This window comes from Meriones unguiculatus, chromosome 1 (genome assembly GCF_030254825.1).
Source record: "Meriones unguiculatus strain TT.TT164.6M chromosome 1, Bangor_MerUng_6.1, whole genome shotgun sequence".
Taxonomy (NCBI): domain Eukaryota; kingdom Metazoa; phylum Chordata; class Mammalia; order Rodentia; family Muridae; genus Meriones; species Meriones unguiculatus.
In genome coordinates this window covers 133,306,602-133,325,729 of record NC_083349.1, presented here as the reverse complement: position 1 = coordinate 133,325,729, position 19,128 = coordinate 133,306,602, and the positions used below count along the sequence as shown (strand labels likewise).

The 19,128-nt window shown below is 40.4% G+C and overlaps 1 protein-coding gene across 20 annotated transcripts in view; it reads left to right on the top strand.

Moving 5' to 3' along the window:
• Hdac9 (histone deacetylase 9) overlaps window positions 1-19,128 on the top strand; it is an 855,384-nt gene that overhangs the window by 373,317 nt on the left and 462,939 nt on the right. For 17 of the 20 annotated variants that reach the window (XM_060367035.1, XM_060367042.1, XM_060367053.1 and 14 more), the window contains one exon: window positions 1,768-1,830. In XM_060367035.1, the coding sequence (XP_060223018.1) occupies window positions 1,768-1,830 (63 nt within the window). Of the gene's footprint in view, window positions 1-922; window positions 1,521-1,767; window positions 1,831-19,128 lie in introns of those variants that run through there. The other 3 variants (XM_060367088.1, XM_060367093.1, XM_060367082.1) reach the window with 3 other exon arrangements.

Below are 19,128 nucleotides of genomic sequence, written 5' to 3'. Positions count from 1 at the left end.
TCTGAATTTATTGCTTGCAGAGAGATGATGTTACTATAAATGTATGCCAGAGACTATGGAACATTTTTGCGAGATTGTGCATTCTATTTACCTTATAGGTGAATTGCATCATGTATGTTGGCCTGAAACTCTGTTGACATTGCTATTTTTATACTAAAATGAGGTCTATGTTTCAGCCATCCAAAGTAGAAATAGGTTCTACCATTTGTACTTGGGTAGTGGGCATATTGCTTGATTTGCTGATTGATAAGATATTCAGCTATCCTGTACTCATAAGAAAGTATCAATATTTTTCTTTTACAGGCAGGTTGGATCTGGCCTGAGGTACTGAGAGATAGGAAAACATTACATTTCAAAGCCACAATTTGATTTTTGTTTTAAGTATAGCAGGAACTGGATGCAATAAAATTGATAGGGAGTCTAAGATCACATTAGGATTTGTGAAATGGAAAAAATAAAAAGCAAGTCAAAACAAAACAAAACCCTTAAAACAAACAAACAGACAGACAAAAAAAAAAAAAAAAAAAAAAAAAACAACAAACAACCCAAACCTTCATAACATTTTATTTCTGCGGTGTGCTTGTTTTCAAAAACTACCTCTGCTAAATCTCCTGTCAGTGCTGAAACTAGAAGGCAGAAAAGCTCCTCATCCTTCAGCCAACTGCAGTGCAGCCAGAGAAACAGGCAACAAAAATAGAACACCAGGATTGCTGTGCGTGGGTGAGGCAGAAACCACATTATGAGCAAAAGCTTCCAGTATTATTTTAGAACCAATACAGCTCTGCACTTCTCTGCTCTCTCTTCCAAAAACACATACTACAGAAATAAAATGAAATGAAATGTGTGTGCATTCTCCCTCTTTGAGTTAGGATTTTTCTTCTTCTTCTTCTTCTTCTTCTTTTTTTTTTTTTTCTTGATTTCCTTTCTTTGGAGGTGCGATGCCACTGTGTGAAGCATGTTGAGGGAGGAAAGAGTTAATTGCTTTTAAGGCCCTGCAATAGAGAATTATGGTTTGAAAGATAGAGGCTGGACAGCTGGCTTTGCTGGGGTATTTTTAAATGCATTAATGCAGGCTCCAATCACTCGGCCATGCTTGACCTATTTTTGGCTCAGGCCGACCATTGTTCTATTTCTGTGCCTGTGGGCCATGCTGTTGTTGATTCATATGCAAATGGATTATCACTAGCTTTAGCCAACTTGAGCTGAGAGAGGCTGAGAAAGGGAAGAGAGAGACGCACAGACAGACAGGAGGACACCCTCTGGAGCCACTTGCAGGCTGAGGATTTCGCCCTGAAGCCCCAGCAGTCCAGGGAGCTAGACGGCAGGTTTAATTGTTTTCCTTCTTTTTTTTTTTTAATCTCCCCCCCACCCATGGGCAGAGTTAATATTTTTTCTACTTATTCTTAAAAAGAAATAACCCTGAAGCACATTCCTTTTGCCCACCTGCTTTTAGTTTCCAGGATAACCTAAAACTCCAGCAAGCTATAGCATCCATCGTGCTCTTCCTGCTTTGCACACAGGTTGGTGATTGGGGGGAAAGTGCCCAGGTCTTTTTAAAGGGTATGCCCATCCAAGCAGAAAGGAAGTCATTGTGGAAGTTGATCCTCCTGCTTGCCGTTTCTCTCGGGGAGGAGGGGGGACCAGGCAGGGTAGCTCCTGGGTCCAGAGAGCCCTGAGCAGCGATGGTGACTCTTTCATGGAGCTGAAGTAAGAGTGGCTGGAGTATGCTGCAGACAATTTACGAGACTGACTCCTGTCTTTCCTCAGATGGAGTGGCCGGACGGGAGCAGCTTTTGGCTCAGCAAAGAATGCACAGTATGATCAGCTCAGGTATGATCTCTTTTATAGTCGGGGTGCTTGTTTTGTGTTTGAGAAGGCTGAAGGGGAGGCTGGTGGGAAAATGAAGGAAAACAGCTTGCTTAAGGAATTGCTTTCTCGGCTTGTTGTTGATGTTTTCATTTTCTTGGTGCTATTGAAGTGTTTTACTTAGATCTTTCCATTACCCTTTCCCTGCATATTCTGAGTGTGTTTAGGGAAGGCGGCTTCTGAATGAAATTGCAAAGAATTGCTACTGTTGCAAGGAGACACTGAGATAAGGAAAAGGAAGGTGTTTCGCTTTACTGTGCTGTGCAGCCGAGAAAGGAGACCTGTACTGATTGTAAACACATGCTCGTGGGACTTTAAGTTCATCTTGGGGCTTCAGTTTAAATTGCAGCTTCAGCCAGCCAGATGACTTTATGTTTACAGTGTGCACACACAAGCACAACTATTTATAGTCCTACCTTCTGAAGTGTGTGTCTGAGAAGTTCTCAGGTAGTTTTATTCTTTCCCTAATGTGCCTTTTTTCTTAAGCTCAAAGTGAATCTGTTTTGGATGAAATAGAATTACTACCAGATGCTTATTTTAATTCCTCCCCAAACACTTGAGAAGTCTAGCATTGCCAGGCAGGTGCAGTGGCACACACACACACACACACACACACACACACACACGCACGCACACACACACACACACACATATACACACACACACATGCACATTCACACACATATGCATGCACACATAGACACACATACAGACACACACACACACAGAAATGTATTAGAAGCAGGTGCAATGCTTTGTCGGATTCTTACAGGGACAAAGTCTAGTTCATAGTTTTCTGTACATGCTTGAGGTCTCAGAGATCTGCTGAAGGGAGGTGGGGCTTGTCCACTTCCCAGTTAATGTCTATTAAAAGTCTCCACTCTCCGGCAGTCTGACTTACACTAATTACGGCTGTTTGTTATTTGTCTCCTATAACCAGTTCCTCAAGCTTTTGTTATTCTGTTTCTGTCATCTTCTGAATGTCGTAGCCTAATTTGGTTTAAAGTTCTTTCTTAGAGCTTCCGAGTGCCCCTGTGGATTCCATCTCAGTTATAGATCACTGCCTACATTCCCAATAAGAACGTCCCACAGAACAGCTTTCAGTTAGTAGGCTTCTGTAGGAAAGAAATTTTCTCCAGGTTGGCTGGCATGCAGTCGGCTTCTGTGCCTGTACGCATTACCATCTGTGGACCCTCTGTAAAGCCGGTTCTCTTTAAAGCCGTTTCAGTGTGATGGTCTTGAGATCCTCTGTTTTCCGTGTCTTCTTGTGGAACCATCATGAAGTGTCAGTTTTGTAAAATTTAATATTCAACACCGATGTCACAGAAATTATATTCATAGTGATATCTGTTTGGCAAAGGGGAACATTCTAGAACGTCAGTGTTTGTTATCATTGTGGCTGAAAGCTGACAAGGGCTCAGGCTGGGCTAGCAGGTGTGTCCGGGTGGAACTGGGCACTCAGCATCACATTTTTGAAATATCCATGAATACTAGAAACTATTTTAGCTATTTCTTCAGTGCTGTGATATCCTTTTAGTCTTTGCACATTGGTATATTTCTTTTAGAGAAGAGAAACACAGTAGAGTGTTGCAAGAAACAACAGTTAGCTGACACCGAGCTAGCCACAAGTGTGTTAGCTGGCTTTGCTTTTTTCCCCATGATTTTGATAACCGAACAACTTGGCTCAAGTCCCAAATGAAGCTGCTGTTTCCCTGACATTGAAAGATTAGTATGCAGCATAACAATATCTTCAAACTGGAAGCCTTGCAGTTTCTTTGCTGCCCGTCTCACCTACAGCAGTATCCGGGCACCAGCTGGTAAATGAAGAGCAGTGTTACAGTCAGTATCATTCCAGCCCAGCCAGTCAGATAGCCCAGTCTGCCCGCAGCAAACAGGGGAGATCTAAGCTCTACTTGTTTTTAAAAGTTAGGATATTAATTGCATCCCTCCACTGATGCCTCGTGATATTTGAATTTGTTTCATAAAAATGACCAGAGATTTCGTTCACCTAATCTTTTTTTGTGCATTTTTCCCCCTGAGGCTGGATTACCGAGTACGCTTTCCAATAGATGATGCTAAGATTCCACCCTGATGTTTCTCTTTTAATTTTGAACGGGCATCCTGGAGAGCAAGGTTGCAGATGCCCTTAGCCGTTATACTGTTAGTGAACTTAGACCCACAGTGGTGGAGTAGGGAGGATATGATTGGTCCTGGCGAACATTCGCCAGACTATTATTTTCCTCCTGTGGACTTATTACTAAACTGGAGACGTGCTTGTCTTCATAGAATTCCAGACCTTTCTTTCATCTTTCTTGGATGACCACTGACCTGTTTTGAGTCCAGAATAAGTCCATAGTGACCGACTGATAGGGCAGTGCTGTTTGAGGACCCCTGTGTTCATGAGCCTGCTGCCAGCTAGCTGTGAAGTTGCTTTGCTCATCTTTAAACAGTCATTGGTGATGTGCACCTGTTGGTCTCCGAGAGTCTCGTGTAGGCTCATCTGTAAAGTGAGTGTGCTGATATTGTTACGAGTGGAGGAACACGGCTCTCCATTCTTCCTGAACATCCCAGATGAATTGGATTGTCCATGAGGAAGTATGGTTTTGTTCCACAATCCTGTTTTGTTAATTTTTTTATAAACGTGCTCTTTCTTTGGGTATCTGCTTTAGTAAGAACACAGACATTTTCTGCTGTGAATCATGACTGTGACAGGGTAGGGTTCTTACGTGCATCTTCTGTGGAACATCTTAATAATAATAGTAATAATAAGAGACAAAGAATCTGGTGATGGGGCTAAAACTGTGAAACTCTAATAGGTACTTAATGAAATTGGTGATGTTTTTAGAAGTTAGTTTTATCATACAGTTGTAATTAGCAATGTGTCAAGATAGCACGTGTTTTCTTAGGTCTTACATGTTAAAGTATATTATTTTGTGCAGAAATTTTTGTATGTCACTGAATTGCAACTGTTCACATAGTTGCATGTTTTTCAATAATGTTGGTCAGGTTAGACATCAGGTAGGATTAGGATGGTCCACATGTAAAACATGATGTGCTAACACCTTAGTCTAAAATACTTGACAATATTGGATTTTGAAATCCATTAAAAGTGATATATTTTGCCAGGTCATTTCCACTTTTGTGGCTTGTGTGGACCATGTAAAAATATTGACTCAAGCCTGTCAGCGGGAGCTGGCAGAATGAAGGGTATTTTTCTGTTGCCTGGCTTGTTGCCTAATGTGTTGGACAGCAGAAATGTCCACTCAGTGTTGGACAAGTTACAAAGGAACTGCCTCAGCTTATACCGAATTGCTGTCAGAGATAATTAAACAAAAACCATATTCATTATGTATTCTTATTTTTAAAGATCTAAAAGCATTTAAGTCTAAATTCTGATTTTGTTTTTTATTAAGATGTGTCTTCACCTTTCCAAAATATATTGTTTCTTGGTATGTCATACTGAGAAAAATGGACCATTCTGGATTCAGTAGTCAACTATGTCTACTTGAAATATAGAAACTAATTATGAAGCAGTCTGTGAAAGCTACTGTTGCATAAGAAATTCTTCATGTCTGACCTGTAATTGCTATTTTGCTATTTTTCTAACTCGTGTTATTTTCACCTTTAGGCCTATTATCAGTTGCTATATTTGATGGGACTAAAATAATAAAACTGTTCATAAGTAAGTCTGTTGCGAGAAAGGGCATGATAAGTGTGTCCAATTTCTGAGGACCACACAGATGCTGTAATTAGTAGTATGTCCATTCAGTAAGAACAGCCTATAAAGCCATCAGGTGTCTGAAAGAATTCTAAATTCTGGATTTGAAAAAAAAAAGTATTCTAAGTGATGGTCTTGCATTTGGAGAGGAGAGGTGGGGAGACATACTGCAGACATAGTTCCTCACCCCTGACAGCTACTGAAGGGGACCCCTTAAATATATAAGCTAGCAGGCACACGCCACCCACCTGACATGGCATTCAACAGCAACTGCAAAGAAAATGGTGTGTGCTGTACTTCCAAATGAACAGCCAAGGAAAACTCCTAGAACTTTACTGGCAAACTGACAAGTTCCTAAGAATTCTGGTGTCCCCAAACACGGAGAGCAGCTGATCGAGTGAAGTCCTCAGCATCTAAGCTGTCCCTCTTCTCCCACATGACTGAAGCACAGTAGAAGAAATTTTGAAAGAGGCTGGTGGAATGGGGGAAAGGGCTCAAACGCAGCCTCTCTTGAGAAATACAGTGAACTAAATCCACCACTACAAGCAATGTGCTAGCTAAGCCCCACAACAGGCTGTTCCTGCCTAGCCAATCTTAGCGTTTCACCAAAAAGGAAAATTTCAAGGTTTTGGATCAATGGTATTGTCTAAAAATTGCTTCCCAGAAAATAGCACACCTTAGCTTACCTTAAACTCTATGAAACAATACTTTAAGGTGAGAATGGCGAAGCTATAGGATGAGAAGAAAAGGGAGATTTTTGTTCTAAAGGGATCACCTAAGAATGACAAAAGCATGGTAATTATAAAACGAAATTCATCATTAGAAATGGCAAAAAAACTGCAAGGTTTAAAAAGGAGAGTGGGTTAATGTAATTAGAGAAAAGTTAACGCAGCTGAATGACAAAGATCAACAAAAAAAAATTACTATTTTAAACTAATTAATATGTACACATTAAAAAAACTGGTAGACAATGTAAAAATCCTCAAATAGGAAAGACATGACCTGCCAGTGGGATCCTATTAATCAAGGGATGAACTGAAATCATATTCTGAAGGAGAAAATCCTAGTAAAATCAATAAGGGTGTTGCTGTTAGTGGTGGATTTAGTTCACTTGAATGAACATGGATTGAGGTTCTGAAAAAAAGAAAACAAAGCTCATCCCGAAGGACACTAGAATATTAACCAGACTAAACAGCGTGAGGAGCCGTGAGTGCTGAGAAGGAAAGATGTGAGAACCTACTAATGTTCTCCTTTTTTGTTACCAGGGACAGACTTTCTGCTGCTCAAAATAGAAACGTGTAGTGGTTTGCCTTTTTTGCCTTTTTTTTTTAAGTTTCCAAACACTAATTATTTTTGATAGTTTATTTAACCCTAGAGAGACCTTTCCTAAATAGTATCTTATTGTGAAGAAGCATTTAGTGTGTTTATAGTTTCCTCAAATGAAGTCTTAAATCTACTCGGTTCAGTTAAATATACAGTTATTTTTTAGGTAAAAAAGAAAACCAATAATATGGTCTCATTTTTATAAAAGTATTTTTAAATCTATCTACACACTCTAATAATTCATATATGGATAGAAAGTTAGGAAAGACTGTGCATTTGGTGATATGTCATAATTTTTGTTTTATGCATCTATATTTGTTTATTTCTTGCATGCACATTCGTATGTGTGATGTATGTATGTGTTATGTGTGCACATGTGTGTATGGGTGTATGTGCTTGTGAGCTTATGGAAGGCAGAAGAGAATGTGGAGCCCTGCTCTGTCAAGGCCTGCCTCGTCCCTCTCAGACACGGTCGCTCACCAGACATGGGATTAAGCTGGTGGACAGCAAGCCCCATGATCCTCTAGTCTCTCTCCAGCACTGGAGCTGTAGTCTTTGGCAGGACCACACCCAGCCTTTTACATGGCATGTGGACTCAAGTCCTTACGCTCATATATCAAGCCCCGTCACTCACTGAGCCATCATTGCTCATCTCCTGTAGGAATATATTGATTTTAGAAATTGATTGTCTTAGATTTTGCACTTCCACATACAAAGTGTTTGCCTCAGAAATTTTGATGGTTAGTAGTGTGTATATAGCCTGGTGTGTTTTCCATTGCCAGTAAAAGAAAACTAGTAAGACAAAGTGCTGTGTTTTTACCACGAGTTATAGAGTTATACAGCTGGGTGGCAACAGGGGCGGGCAGTGCCAGCTGCAGTGGAGTCTGACACCTCATTCCACTCCATCAGGTCTGGGTGGTGCCATAGTTCCAGTGCTGCTGAGCAGCGATCCGAAGGTGTTCCCAGCTCCTGGCCTTGTTGCCTGACATGTTGCAGAGACAAAGGAGGGAACCTGACATTTTAGGCTCTCTTTCTCTGTTTTTACTAACCCCTCACTCCCGTGTGTGTGTGTGTGTGTGTGTGTGTGTGTGTGTGTGTGTGTTTGTGTGTTCATATTCACGTGTGAGTAGAGCCTCGTGGCCATCAGAGGACCATCTTGCCTGTGTGCACTCATCTTTCACCTTGCTTGGACACCTTGCTAGTTATTTGCCATTGTGTCCACCTGACTGGTTGGTCATGAGCACACATGTACTGCTCTGTCTCCACCTCCCATATCACTGTAAGAGCCTCGGGTACAGGTACCTGCCTCTGTGTCTATCTATGTGGTTTGGGGGGAATCTGAACTCATAGCCTCCCATTTGAACTTTACCCACTCAGCTCACACTATTTAACTCTGTCTCGCTCTGTCTCTGTTTCCCCCTGCCCCTCTCCAGTTTGGAGACACGTTGTTGCTATGCAGCTAGACAGGCTTAGAATTGAGTTCCTGCCTCCTTAGCCTCTTGTGTGTTGGTTCACATGTGTGAACCACCTTCACATCCGACTTCTCTTTAACAAAAGAATCCCACCAAGGACGTCTCCAGCAACCATCCTTCAAAATTTATTGGTCATGTGCATAGTCTTCGCTCAGTTGTTGAAGAGAACATGGGCTACGCATAAACCCTGAAGGAAACAGACTTGAGCTTAATCAAGGTTTCTTCGGGAAGGAAAAAAAAAAAGGCGGGAGAAGAATCAGGGTTAGCCGCATTCCACCAGTTCTTGCTGCAGTTCGGATGTTGGTGATAGACAAATCATTGCAAATTTATTTTTGGTTTTAGAATTATAAACATTTAGTAACATGAATAAGCTAGGCCTCTCATTCATCTTTCATTGAATAGTAGTACAGCTTTATTTTCATGAAATAGTGTCTGTTTAAGCACTGATTATACTCTTTACTGTCATCGATTAGGATGTCTTACTGGCACTACCATTGTTAGAGAGAGCCCAGCAATGGCAGACTGAGCCAGTTCTGGAGGAAACCTGGCTCCTCTTTGATTGTAAATCACTTTTTCTTTTTTAAAGGTGAAAAAGCCAATACCACTATATGATGCATTATAAGTATTTATTTATGAACTTGAATAGTGCAATTCCTCAACTTCACTTCTGATAGATACAGAAAATTTCAGAGATATTTAAGCAGGAAAGAATTCTGTGTTTGGGATGTAATTTAATGGTATAGAAATTGTCAGTTTAGGCAAAGTATCTGGCTTCATGTCCCAGGAAATAAAAATAAGGGAGAAAAGAAAAAAGAAAAAGAAAAAGATTAAGGGTTGATTTAGAGTATGAAAGATGATCTTCAATGTACATAGTAACTTTGCCAATGGTTGTCATAATTACAACATTTTTGAAAATAATGTACATTTTATGTTATAGAATAACTGTATTTTCTTCTGAATTGTGATCTATTGAAAACAATTTGAGAGAAAATCCCATGAAAAGGTTGTTAAAAATCTTTAAGAAAAAATTTAGCTCATGAGAGAGAGATGGCTATTGGAAAGCTGAGGCAGGATCATCACCACGTGTTTATGGTCAGCGTGGCCTGTGGAGTGAGTTCCAGAGCTATAGAGTGAGACCCTGTCTCAAACAAAACAAAGCAAAACAAAGCCAAAGATAAAAACTTAGAGCTCACTTGGCACACATTGCAACTCAGTGTGGCTATGTCATGCTTTTGCTCATCATTGAAGGAATGCCAGCGTGCTGTTGGTTACTTTGGCTGTATGGAGTCTTTGCTGCTGACAGTGTTTGTTTTTTAATTCCAGGAGATTTGCAATTAAGATGGGGAAGGACAACAAACACCCATGTTCTTAGAAGACTCTTATCACTTAAGACACTTGCATCAAACATTTAATTTACACATTAAACTACTGCTGCAAGTATGATCGAAATCTAAGCCCCTATAGTTAATGAATAAAAACCTAGGCAAATCTTATGCATTTTGTAAGAATATATTTTCCACTCATTATCATAGTTTCAACTTTTCCATAGTAAGGTAAATTGTGGATCTTTTGTGCATAAAATTTTTAAAATATTGAATATCTAAATAGAACAAGAACCACTTTTAAGGAAGAAAGAAATTTGCTAAACCACAGAGTGTGGCTGGTCATATGCGGATGACTGAATGCTTTGCATGCTCATCAGCTGGGAAACACCCACAAACCCACACCTTTATTTTCCTCTTTTTCCTCCTGGCCTGCCGTGTCTTTGAGAAACTTCTAACCTCACAATTGTTGTTCACGATTGATTTAGTTGCCACCATGAGGATTTTTTTTCTTCAGTTTTTCAAGATAGGATTTCTCTGTGCAGCCCAGGCTTATCTTGAGCTCAAAGAGATCCTCCTGCCTCTGCCTCCTGAGTGCTGGGACTGAAGGCAGGAACCACCAGGGGATGCTATGTTTAGTTTGCTTGAGGTAACATTTGTTGAGTATGTAAAGCATGGCATTTTCAAGCATAGTTCAGATAGGACAATGACAAGTTGATTCAAAATTTGGAACTATAAAACTAAAGGTCAAATAAACCAAATTAAAAAAAAAAACAAATCCACACAAAGTTTAAAAAAATGTATTTTTATTAAATGGTTTGTGAATTCTTGCTTTCCTAAATATGTATTTTTCCCTGAAAGCTTTCAGGGAGATGAAATGAAGTAGCATTCAGTGGGTGGGACTGTGGTCATCTTTCATGAAACTTGCATCTGTTTACACATAGAATTCCAACTGATTTTAGTTAGAGAGTGTGTGTGTGTGTGTGTGTGTGTGTATGTGTGTGTCTGTGTATGTGTATGTGTATGTGTGTGTGGTTGCACACATGCCATAACACAAATGTGAAAGTCCAAAGACAACATGTGGAATTCTGTTTTCTCCGTTACTATGGCATCTGTGGAGGGGACTTTGGCCATGCTTGCGCAGCAGTCACTTTAACATTAACAGGAGCCATCTTGCCAGCTCTTAAGTGTGTCTTTTGAGTGCAGTTTTGTCGCTCCCAGTTTCTATGCTCATGTTTTATACCCTTTTGTTTACATTCCACCTTTAGTTTCTAGCTTTGTTTCAATTCAGGGGGTCAGTGATATTTTTCTGTCATTTGAGTTCTTACAGCTAAAACAGCTAGGGCTCAGAGAGTTTCTTTTTACCCGGCATTGCTTTGTCGTTTACCTCACAGGTTATCTATGTGTGCAGCCTCTGTCCCCCTTGTCAAAGTTTACAGCTGAGGATGTCAGCTTAGAGGGAAGGCACTCACATAGTCTCTTGGAGAGAAGATGGCAGAGTTTGGTTTCCATCCTGCCACTTTTCCCAAAAATGAAAAAAAAAAAAATTACAGGGTGATTCTATTCCTATCTGCTTGATACTAAAAGTGCAGCCTCAGTCATGCTTATAAGCAAACATTTAGACAGACTCCTTAATCTTTGGAGGATTTCAGGTACAAACAGGCAAAATATTAAAAGCCTTGCTGGAAGCTTCGTGCTTTCCATTCTCAGTGCTTGACAGTTAAAACTGAAAGGAGTTAACATGATTTTCATTGCCGAGACAAGGAAGGAAGCCTTCAGTGTTCTGCTCCAATGGGCATTGCCCTGGAGCAGAGACGGAGGGGAGGACAGAACCAGCTTCCAGTACATTTGCATATGTTTCTCAGGATTTCACACATGAGAGTCGGAGAGAAAGCTGGCCATCTTGCCCACTGACACATTACTACTGATGTGCTCTAGCAAGGAAGGTCTTACTGGAAGCATCAACACTACAGGGTTCATTTCCCTTCAGGAAAGAACTTGAATTATGCCCACTTTTATCTTTACTTGGAAACATAGGATCCGTTCAAGCCTGGATTTTAATCTGTAGCATGAAATTGTTGAGCCAAAGCAAAGATGCGGCTAACAAAATTCAGATTTCATTTAATCTATCTTTCTATCTGTCTACCAATCTATCTATCTATCTATTATGTACATATAGATATAAATATATAAATATAGGTCTCCAATTTGGGCTTGCTCAGTGAAACTGAATGGCATTTTCACACTATCATGGTAACATAATTTACTTTTCTTGAGTCAGATCTTACTTCACTAAAGTAAAGTTATTGTGTAATATAGGTGGTTTAATCTTAAAAATTTGAAATTAACTATTAATAAAATTAAGGAAAAAAACCCATCTATTTGGTTTTAACAACTTTTTATTTTTAATTATAATTTATTCACGTTGTATGCCAGATGTAGCCCCTTCCCTTGTCCTCCTGGTCCCATGTGCCCCGCACCCCATGTTCCTCCTAGATGTAGCCCATGGGCGGTCCAGTCTCCATGAGAGTTTCCTCGTAAGGGGAGCAGGGGCAGGCTCTGGCATGAACTCCATTGCCTGCTCTTTGATCATCTCCCCCTGGTGTGGTGGCCTTAGTAGGCCACGGAGAAAGATTATCTAACAACTCTTTTTAAAAGTCTCATTTGCTATGTGAATCTTGAGCAACTTTTTCAAATCATTAAAATTTGAAAACGTTATTGATTATCATGTTAATAACCAACGTCGCTTCTTGCCTTCCTGGAGAAGGAGTCTTTCAGGAGTTCATTAATGGTTAGAAGCTGCGGATGACTGCACGTCTGAGGCTCTCCCTAACAGGCCGAGTCCTTTGGGTCAGTTATTCTTAGCCTGGGTATTTCTATCTTATGGCATTGCAGGTCTAAGATTAGCTTGTTAGGCGTTATCATACCATCTGAGTTACCTCCTAATATAACTCTACACTGGGATGATTATTTATAGAAAGAGCATTCTGTCATTTTTGGGTTATTTCTAGTAGTTTAAATAAAGAAGAATAACATTCGAGTGAAGCCACATATCCCTTCCTGCTGTCAAACAACGTGATAACCCTGCTTAGGGGGCAGAACTGCTGCTGAAACGGGTGGCTGCAGTGCTCTCTTCATCTCTGCCACCTCGGGGGAGCGAAAGGGGAAGGCTTTGGGTAACAATGTATAGTGCTTGTAGCAAGGCAAAGAGACAGCCTGGATGGTTTCTGTCACAGAGCACACAGCCTCTAGATGAGGATGACAACAAGAGACGCAGGGCTTATTTTTAGAAACGGGCATTGCTAAGCTCTCTGTTTGGTGTTAATATCACTCATAAACAGAGCTCCTCAGGGCTCTTGACCCTTCCTGTGACCATTGCATCACACTTGCACACTCACGTGTGCACACAAACACACACACTCAGGAACAGGCACACATATATGCACATTCATTAACTCTGCAAGAATGATTCTGTTATTTAAAAATTAATTCACTTTGAATTAGAAAAATCTAAAATTCTCTTCAGTTTCTCTAACGAGAATAATTTCTAAAATCCTTGGAGACTGGGTTTAAGAAGCAAAGCATAATTGAATGCTTTGTTAAAGGCACAATTAATATAAACAATAAATATATATGAATGTGTATTTATATTATTTAGTAATAAATTATGGTGCCTATAAAATACTGTTATCTATGCTTCCAACTTTATTGCAACAGTATATAAAATACAGCTAGGAGATATATGCTGTATGGGTTTAAATTGCCTGCTTAACTGGATGAGTTATGAACAATGGAAGTATAAACTTTTGCTTGTTCTGGTATAACTAACTTTTGATGAATCCAGCAAGTTTTAAATACAATAAAATGAGTAGTTTTGCATTTGAGAAATTTCTTAATTTATTTCAACTATGTTCTTAATTCAGATCTGAGTAATTGATACTTTGTTCTCAAATTAGAAATGTGATTTTCATTTGTTAAATTTGCATTTTATGTTCTTAATTTATACTAACTCATTGCTAAATGATGAAGACATTAAAATGATATGTTAATATGTTTCGTGAGTCACAGTGCTTGAGAATGGGTAACTTACAGGAACGTTTAGGAATATACATAATTTTATCATTACTTCTGTCTTCAGGGAGAAAAAGGTTTATGTAGCTCACAGGGTATAGCTCATTGGGAAGCCAGGGCAGGAGCTCAGGGCATGAAGTGAAAGGTAGGGCCTGGAGCACAGACCGTAGGAGAAATCTGCTTTTCCTGACTGGCTCAGCTAACTTTCTCATGCAGTCTAAGCACCCAGGCCTAGAAATGTTTGTGCCCACTGTGGGGTGAGCACTCTACATTAACTAACAATCAAGAAAATGTGCCAGGACATGTATGCCAATCAGAAGGAGATGGCAGCTTGCTTGAGGGCCCCTCTCACCAGGAGCAGCAGGCTCACCACCACCTTTGAGCATCAGGCATACAAGCTGAACAATTTCTATTCAAAACACCACCTTGTTTTCTTCAAAACATTTGCTTTGGTGATTCCAATATCCAGTGGCCATTGGTAATTTGCAAGGTAAAAAAAAATAATAGGAAAGAAAATATATTTAAAGAAGCTGAGACTGGGCATAGGAGATGTCTCAAGTGGGAAAATGGGCTTTCCACCAAGCCTGACAACCTGAATTATAACCTAGGGCCCACAGAGTAGATAAGATACATGCCTTCCACCTGGTGTTCCCCGAACTCTGCATGGACACCATGCTACCCAGTGCCATTACATCCATCCATATCCACACGCGCACACACACACACACACACACACTCACACTCACATGCTCACATACACACAAATGTAATAAAAATTTAAAAGAATTTGTCTGCTCCCTGCAGAGTAGAAGCAACTGGAAGAGCAGGGCAGATGGTTGCACCTACCATGCTTAGTTAACTAGCAGGCTGAATGGTTTGAGAGGTGAGGAAGCAGATGCTCCAAGAACCCCCATGAAAGAGCCAGCCATGTGCCAGCTAGTTCTCTCTCCACAGAGGACACAACTGTGCAGTCAGACACGCTGGCTCAATCTCTGGTTACCTCTGCCACCCGGACTGATGGGGAAGCTGTTAGTTGCAGGTGGGTCAGGAGACCAAGAAAGGCTGGCATCCCAGTTCTCTCTGCTCACCCAGACAGCGTGTAGGACAAGAGCAGTGCTGTCCTCCGAGTGGGACACTCGCTTTCCTTCCCTTGTTCTTCAGCTTTTACTTTCCAGGTGTTCCTTGAGAATGTAGTGGGTTTTGAACTGCATCCTCCAGCTCTTTCCAGATCTGCATCCCCCCCCCACTCCCCACCCAACTTTGTGTCTCCTTTACCTCCATCGAGGCAAATTTGTGCTATATATATTGGATGTATGGATTTTCACTGGAGTATGGGCAACTTCTCAGGGGATTTTTTTTTCTTCTTAGCAGCTAACAGTTGCCAGTAGTTCCTTGGACAGGGTGGAACTTCATGCCTTGCTCCCCTCCCTGTGAGTAGGTCTTGCCTGGGCTCACACCGGTCTTGCGGACGCTGCCACAGTTGCTGTGAGTTCATTGTGCCTCTACCCTGGCGTGTCTAAAGACAACACTTTCTTGTAGTCATTCACTGCCTCTGGCTTTTACAGGCTTTTGCCGCTTCTTTCCCACAGTGAGCCTGTGGAGGAGAAGGTGGAGTCCATATCTTCTCTTTAAGGCTGAGCATTCTGCATTCTCTTGTTTGCTGTACCAAGGGTCTCTGTGTGAAATGTCTATCTTTGTCCTTTTTAGCTGTAACTCTATGTCTGCACAACCATTTTACCTGAGCAGTGTGAAGTGTAGCTAGTAATTTTCTGAAGCCAGGAATCCTTCTTTTCTGGGGTCCCAAAAGAGAAGCAGCACTGAGTCTTTGGTGGCTGAGGCAGAAGTCTCAAAATATGTTTTCATAAGCACAATAGTTTGTACTTTCTAAAGGTTCTAAAGTACAGAACTCAATACAGAGGCATTTATTTATGAATCTGCCTTGTGCCTGGCCTTTTATTCAGGTAAATGATCGATCACAAAACACCCCTGACATTTCCAAACAAAATGTGTAGAACGTACAGTCTTCATTCCATTGACAAACAGCTAGATTGGTGAGAAATTATCGGAATAGTTGACTAAGGAAATATTTCATGGAGGCGACAGACTTAATTGAAACAGGGGTAGGCAACAGTGAACACAAAGAGCTATTTCCTTTACAGGTTATGGTTTCTTGTGGAGGGGCAGTGACAGATATGCACACTAGACTAGACAAACATTCCTGAGGGTCTGACACATTATCTCACTTGCTTGAAGCCTCGTGGGATTTTCCCTCAACATTCCAGTTGGTCTAGGTCAAATACAAGGAAAGCAGAACAGAGCAGAAAGTGCTCCGAAGCTATTTAAACCTCTGTTTACTTCTGCTGTGGAGGAGGCAGGGAAGCCTTTATCAGCCTGCAGGTGTGAACCAGGGGAAGGTACCGGGATGGAGACAAACTCCAGAAGAACATTGCTTGTGGATTGACAGTTACAGTTCATGGTTACTCGACTTACCTCCTGAATACTCATCTCAGTCAATCAGTGTTTATTAGTACTTTGCAGTTCTACCATAAAAGGCTGTTTTTGTTGATGATGATATGTTATTGGACAGTAGCTAGACAGACCCACAGCCACCTGTGACAAATGCAGGTGCACATCCCTACCCCCTCCCACATACAGGATAGTTCTTTTATCTAAAATTCTTTATTTTTTCAATTTAACTTTATTTTATATAATTTATTCACTTTACATCCTGATTGTAGCCCCTCTCTCATCTCCTCCAGTTTCCACCCTCCCTCCATCTTCCTTCTCCCCCCATTTTACTCTCCTATTCCTCAGAAAGGGGGAGCCCTCCTCCCCTTCCATCTGACCCCAGCCTATCAAGCCTCATCAGGACTGCTTTTATCCTCTTCCTCTGTGGCCTGGGAAGGCTGCCCTGCCAGGAGGAAGTGATCAAAGAGCAGGTAACTGAGTTCATGATAGAGGCAGCCCCTGCTCCCCTTACTAGGGTACCCACATGGAGACTGAGCTGCCTATTGGCTACATCTGAGCAGGGGGCCAAGGTCATCTCCACTCATGGTCCTTGATTGGTGCATCAATCTCTGCAGGACCCCCAGGGCACAGATTTGTTGGCCCTTGAAATGCTTTCTTTTCAGTTCCAGCTGTAACTTTTCATTATGCAAAACTTTACTCCTTATAAATCTTTTGTTTTGTTTTGTTTTGTTTTGCTTTGCTTTGTTTTGTTTTATTTTTCCAGACTGAGTTTCTCTGTGTAGCCTTGACTGTCCTGGACTGGCTCTGTAGATCAGGCTGGTCTTGAATTCAGAGACCCGCCTGCCCCTACCTCCCAAAGCACTGGGATTCCAGGTGTGTACCACCACACCTGGCTCCTTATAAATCTTATTAAATGTTAGTAATACCTAACACAGCCATCTCCTCCCTCTTCGTTTCTGTGACATTGATTGTCCCTTTATGCAGATTTCCTGCTCTTTCCACCCCCACATTCCTTTATCACCCTCTTAGAACAGTGACATTCTGCTTTTCATTGTAACATTTTAATATACATCTGTCCTCATACCCTATTTAGTTTTATTAAAAGCGCTGAAAGGAAAAGGATTGTTTTCCTTCTATTTTTAGGCCCCACAGTGCCTAGCCAATAACACTCCTTGGGACTATTTTTGGGTGAGTGAATGAGTGAGTGAGAGAACAATATGATTGCAAGTCTGTTATGATAAATATAAGTTTTAAGAAAGTATTTCTTATCCTGTTTCTAAATAATTCCTCAGTGTTCTTGTAAATTTGAAAAAATATAGATATTTGGGCAGTTAGGTTCTTTATTTTTTTATTTTAATTTTGTTTGTTTAATTGTGTTAATATTTAATTTTGTTCGTTTAATTTTGGTATTAAAATTTTGAATTTTAATCAAGAATGGCTTTGATTTAATCCCAGCACTAGGGAGACATTAACCGGGAGATCTCTGTTAGTTCTAAGGCCTATTCTACCCAGCAAGTTCCACATCATCCAGGGTTATCTAATGAGACCTTATCTTAAAAACAAAACAAAAATTGGAAATCCCAGCTTTCAGGGAGGTAGAGGCAGGTGGATCTCTGTGAGTTCAAGGCCAGCCTGGTCTATAAATGGTGTCCAAATCAGCCAGGGCTCCACAGAGAAACACTATCTTGAAAATCTCCTTCCCCAAACCAAACAAAACCCTTCAGTGTCTGAACACACGCACAACCACACACACACCAAATTCATTTAAATGTTTAGGTTCTAAACAAAGCAAAAATGGGAATATGCTTATTTAATTTAATTTTTCAATGAATAATGCCAATTGAAATTTCCTAAGATACGCTTCTGCATTCAAAATGCAAAGTGTGAAATGGCTAATTTAAGAATGCCTGAATATGAATGTATACGTTTTTATCCAAGTAAAAGAATAAATTTTGCTGTGAAAATGATTCTAGGTGTATGCTTATGTTATTAAAATATTAGATCATACCTAATACTCTTTTCTCCTTCAATATTTTTATGTACAACTACTTAAAGGCCATTGGATTTTTCTGTTAGTAGTATGAATTTCAAGTAATTCTTTCACTGGAAGTGTTGTTTAGAACAGAGCCCATCTACATTTAGTCAGCTATATTTAATTGGCCCCATTCTTTACAGTCAACTGGAAAAGAAGTTCTTCAAAACAGTTTAGTAAGCAAACATAGAATGGCAAGGGTGTCAGTCACTTTAAAATATAATCCAAAGTAGAATGTCAGAAAGAATTCACATCGTGGAGTATCAGGGAAAAACAAATGGAAGAGAGAATCAAGTTCTGAGATAAGAAATTCTAAGAGAAAAATGAAGCAAATAGGGGCTGGAGAGATGGCTCACTGGTTAAGAGCACTGTCTGCTCTTCCAGAGGACATGAGTTCAAATCCCAGCACCCACAAGGCAGCTCAAAACTGTCTGTAACTCCAGTTCCATAGCATCTGACACCTTAACACAGACATATTCAGGCAAACATAAATAAATTTTAAAACAAATAAAAGAAGTAAGAAAACATTTTAAAAATGAAGTAAATATAGTTTTGCCTAAGGAAGAGGGAGGCTGACCGTAGAAGGTAATTTAGTAGGGAAAGATTCAATTCTTATATCATCTTATTGCTCTGATTTAGTCTCAAATCACAAGTTCACATAAGTAAGTTAGTTTGTGTTATTAGGTGTGGATCAAGGAAAATCCAATAGAACCGATTTTTGCAACCCAGGTGTTAAGGTTGGATGAGTGTCCTCTAGGTGAGGTGTCGGTCTTGGGCATCGTTTTAGTGGCTTTGTGAATTCTGCAATTGTGTCTTCTTTCCTTTGTGAGTCCAACGTAGAGATCTAATGATATA